The sequence below is a fragment of the Myotis lucifugus genome, unplaced genomic scaffold, assembly GCF_000147115.1.
Source record: "Myotis lucifugus unplaced genomic scaffold, Myoluc2.0 scaffold_258, whole genome shotgun sequence".
NCBI lineage: Eukaryota > Metazoa > Chordata > Mammalia > Chiroptera > Vespertilionidae > Myotis > Myotis lucifugus.
This window is the reverse complement of record NW_005871306.1, coordinates 38,197-46,502: the sequence shown is the minus strand read 5'-3', so window position 1 is coordinate 46,502 and position 8,306 is coordinate 38,197. Positions and strand designations below refer to the sequence as shown.

The 8,306-nt window shown below is 49.6% G+C and overlaps 1 protein-coding gene across 1 annotated transcript in view; it reads left to right on the top strand.

The window, feature by feature from the left end:
• Window positions 1-8,306, top strand: part of ZFP64 (ZFP64 zinc finger protein) — a 32,195-nt gene continuing 23,889 nt past the window's right edge. The window contains exons 1-2 of the mRNA XM_006099090.3: window positions 1-211; window positions 3,173-3,412. Of these exons, the coding sequence (XP_006099152.1) occupies window positions 166-211; window positions 3,173-3,412 (286 nt within the window). The 5' untranslated portion in view covers window positions 1-165. The remainder of the gene's footprint in view (window positions 212-3,172; window positions 3,413-8,306) is intronic.

Sequence of the window (8,306 nt, the reverse complement as noted above, 5' to 3'; positions counted from 1 at the left end):
CCTCTAGGCAGCGGAAGTGGCGCTCGCTTTACATCCGTCCTCCCGCCGCCGGAGTTGGGAGAAGGAAGGCGGGGGGGGGGGTGTGGAAAAATAAAGGAAAAGCCCTCTACCATGTAGACCAGTGCCCCCTACCCCATCCCCGGCCGGGACCCCCCGTCTGCGGCCATGAACGCGACCAGCGAGGGCGAGAGCTTCCCCGGCTCCGTGCAAAGTAAGTGCTTCCCGGGCGCCGTGCGCGCTCCGGGGCCCGGGCCCAGGCCCGTCCGCGCGCAGCGAGCAGGCCCGGGGCCCCGAAATCGGGGTGACGCCGTGTCTGCGTCCCGGGGACCGCGGCGGGCGCGCTGGGCGGGAGGCGCCGGGGTGGCTTTGGGGTGCGGGCACCCTACGCGGCGCCAGGCTGGGGGCGCTCTCCGGTTCTGCAGACCCCTTGGAAGGGGGCGATGGGGGAGGGCATGCCGTTCAGACAATCGCCACCCCCTTGGGACCTTTCCCGGCCCCCTCCCTCCCCCCCTGTGGAGTTTGGGAGATTTGGGGTAACCGCTGCGACGCTGGTGGGAAAACTTCTGCCTCGGTGGCCCCAGATCCTTGAAGTGTGGGGATCGGAGGGTCTCACGAGGTCTGGCCGGCGGGGCTTGCCGCCTGACTGCAAAGCCTTGTCCACATTAAAGGTGGAGATTTGAATGGGGAATGGAGCCGTGGTCGTTCCTCGGAGTTTGGGGTTCGTTTTTATTTTCCTTGGGAGACAAGCAGTCCCTGGTTTCGCCCGAAGCATTGTTTCCCAAAGTGTGGTCCAGGGACTGCGCGCACGCAAGCCACCTGGGAGGGAGCGCGGGCGCTTATTTTAAAAAGCAGAAAGCTCTCGGGGCCCCACCCCTCTGGTCCGGGCTGGGTTGCCGGAGGGATGATGGAGGGGGAGAGACCCGCCCTTTCCTGGGAGATTCGGGAGCACGGAAAGTTGGAGAACGCCTGGCACAAGGGTTTGCACACACCTGGCACAGTGAGCGCGTAGCCTGCTAGCTGTTACTAGTTAACAGTTTGGGAGACTTTGGCTCCCCAACTTGGCAGGGTATGTCATTTGCATAATTTGTGAAAAGCACAGATTTTCCTAAACCCCAGCGCCCCTTCACCCCGCCTCCTTCACGGCTCCTCTCGGAAGTGGGACTCAGATGTGTCCATGTGTAACTCCTAGCCCACCTCCCCCAGGTCATTCTGATGCCGAAACAGGTTTGGAGAACTTGGCAAAGAAAAATAAATTCTTTTTGCGGGTGGTGAGCACGAGCTGTGCCCAGAGTTTTGTTTTTTTGTTTGGTCTCAGTTCATTCTCACTACAAGTGCAGAGGTAGGTAATGTTCTATCATCCCAGATTTTCAGAGGGGGATACCTGCAAGTTCAAGTGGGGTCCCTCCGTCATAACCCAACCGGAAGACATGCTGGGGGCTGGGGACCCCTGCGCTGGCCTTTTACAAGCACCATCTCATTGAAGCCTCTTAACCAGGCTGTGAAGCAGAAACTTCTCCCCATTTCATCCTGGGCATCGGAACCGTCCGCAACGCAGGTCCCTTCATCTCTTGGTCCCTTGTTTCCAGTTAGTCCCACGGGCACCTCAGCAGCCCTGCGGCAGGTTTGGAAGGAAAGGCCTCCTTCCTCCCATCCATTGACTTCAAAGTCCTTAAGTGCAAGATGGCTGATAAGGCATTGCCACGCCCAGCCTCAGAGCACCTCCCCGCAGCCAGTCCACCACCTTGTATTTCCCCACAAAGATCTCTTGTCTTAGTTAGACTTGGGGGAAATTGAACATAATGTAACTGACTTAGAATTTTTTGGGAAATTGACACATGGATGCCAGCCATATATGCGCAAAATATTTCTCATATCGTTTAGGCATGGGAAAAGTTAGGAATAATGTAAAGACCTAGTAATTACTGAAATTTAAGAAAAACGGGGAACATGAAATAATGTGAATGTATTATTACATAATTATATTCACAGATACATTTTAAAGATGTAGTACAATGCTTATGTGATCTTATGTGGGGGAAAGGTTAATTTTACAATACGTTATGATCTTAAACAATTTTCAATTAAAAACAATTTTTAACTGAAGATGAATGGAAGAAAATATTTTGTAATGTTCGTGGTACACATGTTGCTTCTCTTCTAAATTTTCTGTTATAAACATGAGTTTCCTTAGAAGAAGACAAAGTAAATTTTTAAAATAAAAATTAAGGTTCTCATTTTAGAGACTTATTAATTACTGGTGTTTCTTTATTCAGTAAGCATTTACATAGCCCTTTCTAATAGGCTATGTAGGCCCTTTCTAATATAGTGCCAGGTACTGTGGTGAGTACTTTATAAAGTAACACAGTATTACTACTTAGTATCATTACTCGGGAGACACAATGTCCCTGTCAGTTAGGAATGAATTTTGGCCATATATAACAAAACTGACCTATACTAGCCTAATGAGAAGTCTGCAATTGGTTGATTCAGGAGATCAATGAAGTAAGGACCAGCATCTGTAGGCATCTCAACATTGTCCTCATAGTTACAATATGGCTGCACAAGCCCCTGTTATCACATCTGCATTCAAGGGAAAATGCCTGTTCCCTTTTTATCATGAAAGCCAAACTTTCTCCAGAAACTCCTTTAGCAGTGTGCTGCAGGGGTGCCGAAGTATGTAGGGGACCAACATTATTTAGAGTGGTGGCTCTTACAATTGGGGGGGCGGGTGGATAGGATTTGGAAATGTGGAGGGATTCGTTTTCATGACTGGGAAGTACAACCATTCTTTTTTTTTCTTCTTGTTTATCTTTTTTTTTAATCCTAATGGTGGGGGTGGAAGGTACAACCATTCTTTAGCTGGGCGGCTAGATGGCTGCTGATTTTTCGAAGTGCAGGGCAGACATGCATATCAAAGGACATTCTCGTGTAAAATGCCACGCGTGCCCCTAAGGACAAAAATGTGTAGGAGCCATTACTTGGGTCTGGGTGCGTTACTGCTAGGACAGACTCGGAAACCTGTTTGCAAGGAAGAAGAGGGAAGTGGAATGGACATTGAGCCGGCAACTAGCCATGTCTGCCACCATGCCCTGTTTTCCTACATGGATTTGGTTTGTATTGTAATTTCACACTGTTTGGGATTAATCTGTCACTTTCCCTTTGTCCCATGGAGTTCCTGGGGGCACAACGGTGCTGGTCGAGCTGACCCCCGACATCCATATCTGTGGCATCTGCAAGCAGCAGTTTAACAACTTGGACGCCTTTGTAGCTCACAAGCAGAGTGGCTGCCAGCTGACCAGCACGACCGCGGCGGCCCCCAGCACCGTCCAGTTCGTTTCCGAGGAAACGGTGCCTGCCACCCAGACACAGACCACCACCAGGACCATCACCTCGGAGACTCAGACCATCACAGGTACGGCGGGGGGATGGGGAGCCGGGCAAAGTGGGCCATGTCCCAGACGCCGCCATGGAACTTGTGAAAAATATAGTTTCGCAGGGTTTGGGAACGGCTGGGTTAAAACATTAAGTGTTAGCAGTTATACGTGTTGTCACATGTTAAACAGAACAAAATTTAAAAAACAAGTTTCTAAAGCAAAAACCTGATACTAAGAGGAAGAATACTCTCAGGAAATGCATTGCTGTTAAAAAAAAAAGATAGCTATTCTGGGTGATGGGAATATGTATGTGGTCTTCGCATTTGCATTATTTGTATTAAGGGATAAAAAAAAGGGGTTTTTTTTGCTTGTTTTTAACCCTATAAGCAGGCATTGATGCCTCCCTCCCCTGGGGTACAACCAGGAAAACAGAAAAGTTCATCCCAGTTCTGGGTGGTATTCGTTCACTCCACCAAAAATAAACTGTAGATGGATCCCAAATTTAACTGTGTATAATGAAACCATAAAAGTCCTAGAGTAATACTATACACACAGACGCACATACATGTGTACCCACAGACACATGTGCGCACACAAACACACACATACACCTACACTTACACCTATATAATCTCTCTTAAGGGGTCAGACAGATAACTTTACAAATATGAAGTAACCCATTTATGAGTGAGTACTGACATTGTGGGGTTCTGTGGGGAATTAGAGAATGTATTCCTTAGCTAAAGGCATTCACATTTTTAAATTTAAAAAAAAAAATACTGTGCCTACCAAAGAAGACAGGTTGTGGACACCATCCCCCACCACCACCACCAAAGAAAAAGAAGCATGTAAGTAGTTGCAGATTAACTTGCAATTTTTCCACAGTAAAAACAATGTATTGAAAAGTCTAAAGACAACTGGAGAAGAGAATTGCAACATATGTGACTAAGGCCTAATGTTCGTCATATGTAAAGAACTCCTAAAAATCAGTGACGTCGAGAAAAAGAACCAAGTGGAAAAGTTGGCAAAGGCAATAGGTGCTAGACAGGAGGCACCAGCAGGGAAGTATGCCTGCTGCCTCAGCAGTGAAAGACATGCCTGTCGACAAGGCTAGGGGGAGGAGCTGCGCCCCTTCCTGGGGAGGTAAATTCACATAACCTGGGTGATTTTGTGGTATCTTTTGAGTTTTTAATGTTAGATTTCAGATCTTCCACATTTCAAAATGTACATAAAACACATTTACCCAGTAAGTCCACTCCCAGGTATTTATCCTGTAAAACTTATAGCACATACTGTAAAGAAAGTGGAATTTTTTTATGTCTACAACAAGAGGAAATTAGATGAATCAATATCAGAGATTCAGACAGTGGAGTAAAACTTGGCCTTGAAAAGGGGAGCTAGGTCTATATGCAGACAGAGAAAAATCTCAAAGTGTAAAACTCATACAGATGCATACATACATATCATTATATTCAAGGGCAGCTTCTAGAACAGGAGTGAGGCAGGTCATACTAATGAGAGGAATGTAAACTGTGCACATCAGGGAATGGTGAGGACTGTGGGAAAGCGGAGATAGCTGCTCTTTGGATGCAATCAGATACTTGAGTTTTTCAGAGAAACCAACCAAATGTGAAATTTCCCAAACTTTGCAACTTTGATGGCCAAACAAAACACATCTGTGAGCCTGACTGAGCCACAGGCTTTTTTTTTTTTTTTTAGCATATTCTCATGTTTACCAAATAGTTCATCTGGAGCCGAGGCGTGGAGAACACCACCTACTTTCTCTTCATCAAATATATGTTGCTGTGATGTTTGAATTTTTTGCTAGTAAGCAAAGTTCTATAGTTGTTTCCCTAATGTACCCAAAATAGTGTTTCTGCTGAGTTTTTAAAACATTGAAATATCATTAACTGATCACCTCACAAACCTTAATAATAATGCCTCGAGGTCTTCCCACTCTCTCCAGAGTTTATCTTAATTATTATTTTAGAGGAAGTCACCAAGGACATTTGAAACCTAAAATACACCTTGGAGATGGGCCTGGTGCAACCTTCTCATCCTACAGCTAGACCAGTGTAGCTGTAGATGTGGGTGAGACCTGGCCAGGGTCCCACCACAGGATCAGGACAGTCCTGGGACTCAGGTATCGTGGCCCTTACCGCGGGCGCCTTCTCTCTGCAGACTCAGCTCCCTGCCCTCAGAAGCAGACGCCCAGTAACCTCACGCTATGCCGTGATGCCGCAGTGTGAGGAGGCGTCAAGGCCCACACTTTGTGTTCCAATCGTTACATCCTTCTGTGTTCTGAGCCTTTGCCTATGAGGTTCCCTCTGCCTGAAATACCTTTCCTGTCTTTGCCTGGCTGACACCAGCTCAGCCTAAGAGTTGAAGGTTCATAACTGTCTGCACACAGAGCATCTGGCTTATCCTGGAACATCCCCTCCGCTGTGAATTGCAGCAGCTGCGACGCACACCTTTCTGTTTTCCAGAGGAGCCAGGATTCCTCTGGCCTCAGAGCCGCCGTGCGTGTTGTTCCTCTGCCTGGAACTGACTTAATTCTTAGGCGTCCCTCAGAGCTGCACCTAGAGGCATTTCCTCCAACCCCCCTCCTTGACGCCACACACACACACACACACACACACACACACACACTGTTCTCTCAGACCAGGTCAGGTTCCCATAACTCAATGAGTATGTGGGCATGAACCTTAAGGTCTGCCCCATCGCTGAACCATAAGCACCATGAATGAGGTCAGGGCTGCACCCCTCATATTCACCGCTGCATCCCCAGCGCCAGGAGGGTGCTGGGCAGGAGGGTGCTCATTCTGGGTTGAGTAAACGAACCACTGACTGCCCAAGTGACGTTCATCAGTGAAACTGACCCCACACCCAATGGCTCCTCTGTCCTCCTAGTTCTTGGCCCGATGACATCCATCTCAGCATTTCCACTGCCCACGTTCCTTTACTCATGCTGTGCCTCAGTTGTGCATACCATCCTGTATGCTCAGGCCAGACCTGGAGTCCTCTTCGTGCCCAACTCCTGGTGGCACCCACTGCACATGTTGAAGGGAGCACCCAGCTCCGAGCTCTGAGCTCCGGAGACAGACAGCTGGACTCGCATTGCAGTCTAACGCCCCACAGCCCTGGACCGCGCAAGTCACTTACGCGCTCTTATTAATATTCCTCATCTGGCCCTCCTTGGTGTGCTCAGTGGTTAGAGTGTCGGCCTGCACACCAAGGGGTCTCGGGTTCGATTCCTGTTCAAAGGCACGTACCTTGGTTGCAGGCTGGATCCCCGGCCCAGTAGGGGCTTGTGCAGGAGGCAACCAATGGATGTGTCTCTCACATTGATGTTTTTCTCCTCCATGTCTTCTCCCCACACCTCCCTTCCACTCTAGCTAAAAGCAGCAGAAAAATACCCTCTGGTGAGGATTAAAAAAAAAGTAATTCCTCATCTGTACAAAGAGATCATTATGGTACTTAACACTGTTAGGGCATAGAGTTAGCACCGGGCATTGTAAGGATTCTGCGGTGATCCATGGAAAGGACCTGGGGCAGAGGATTGGGACTCAGTAAATGACTGATTTTCTTAACGAGAGATGAATGAACAGATGGTGAGATCTGCTGCTCTTCTGCCCGACTCAGCTGCCCTTTCCGATCGTTCCTGCGCCTGTGCCACAAAAACAAGCGGATTCTGGCGGTTTCCTTTCTTTCACACAATTTAGTTTGGTTTTCTGGGCCCAGCCCCCCCCCCCCCCCACGCCGGGGGATCAGTGTCCCACCCGTGACGGTGCCCAGACCTGCCTGTGGACCTGCCTGTGGACCTGCCTGTGGACTGGAGTCCCCAGAGAGCTTGTTAAGGACCCCGGTGCCTGGGCTCCGCCTCCCGGAGCTGCACCTCTGGCTGAGACGCAGGCACCTGGTGCTTAACAAGCTCCCAGGGGATTCTGGTCTCAGCCAGGTGGGAGAGCCCCTCCCCGCCCGAGGCCACAGCCCGAACCCGGACACCGGCAGCTTTCTCCAGATGCCCTCTCCCGGACGTGGTCCAGGCTTATTTCTCGCTCTTTGGTCCTTGATGAAGCCGACCTCCTCGTCACTCAGCTCCTGGGTCTCTCTCTGTCCTACACTAGTTGGATGTACAGTAACATGTATTCTCCACCGGTAGTTTGGAAGCTTCCTGGTTCACATTGGATTGGAGAACTTGCCTGTAGGATCAGTAAAATTAGATGCTGATGCTGGTGGGGGGAAAATAGCATCCCACATGCATTTTCTAAGTTCTGGCTTAAAATCGTGGGGCTTTGGAGGCAGGGGCCTGGGTTCGAGTCTTGGCTGCATGGGGCCGGAGGAGCCAAGGGCTCTGGGTGTCTCGTTTTTAAAGTGGGGGCAGGAATAAATGGCAAGTTCGGGGGCCTGAGCGGGACTGGGTGGAGCTCCTGCCGTGAGCACTTGCTGTCACGGTGGGCAGGTCACTTGGCCCTGTGTCTCCGCTTCCCCAACTGTAACACGGAAGTGATGGGGTTGCAGTCACCTTGGGGGTTCTAACCCGGCTGTAGGGCTTCTGCATGGAGGACACTTAGCACTGTCAGTGTCAGCTCTTGTTCAGTGAATCGGGCTGTGAAAACTATACGGCACCCAGAAAATGCTGGCACCGGGCCTGGCTCATGGCAAGTCCCCGCCAATACTAGTTGAATTGATCACCTGACCTAGAATGATCTGTTCATCTCCTTTGGTTAATTTCCACTCTTCAGGTCCCAGGTTAAAAGTCACCTCCACCTAGAAGCTAGCCGTGATTTCCCCTCCCGCCACTCCTGAGATGAGGTTTCTCACTGCCTCCCACCTAGCTCTCACCGCAGTCGTAACTGACCAGTTATTTGGTGACAAGCAGTTTTTACTTAGCCGGAGAAGGGAAGTGGGCTGCTGTTGGGGGTCTGGCAG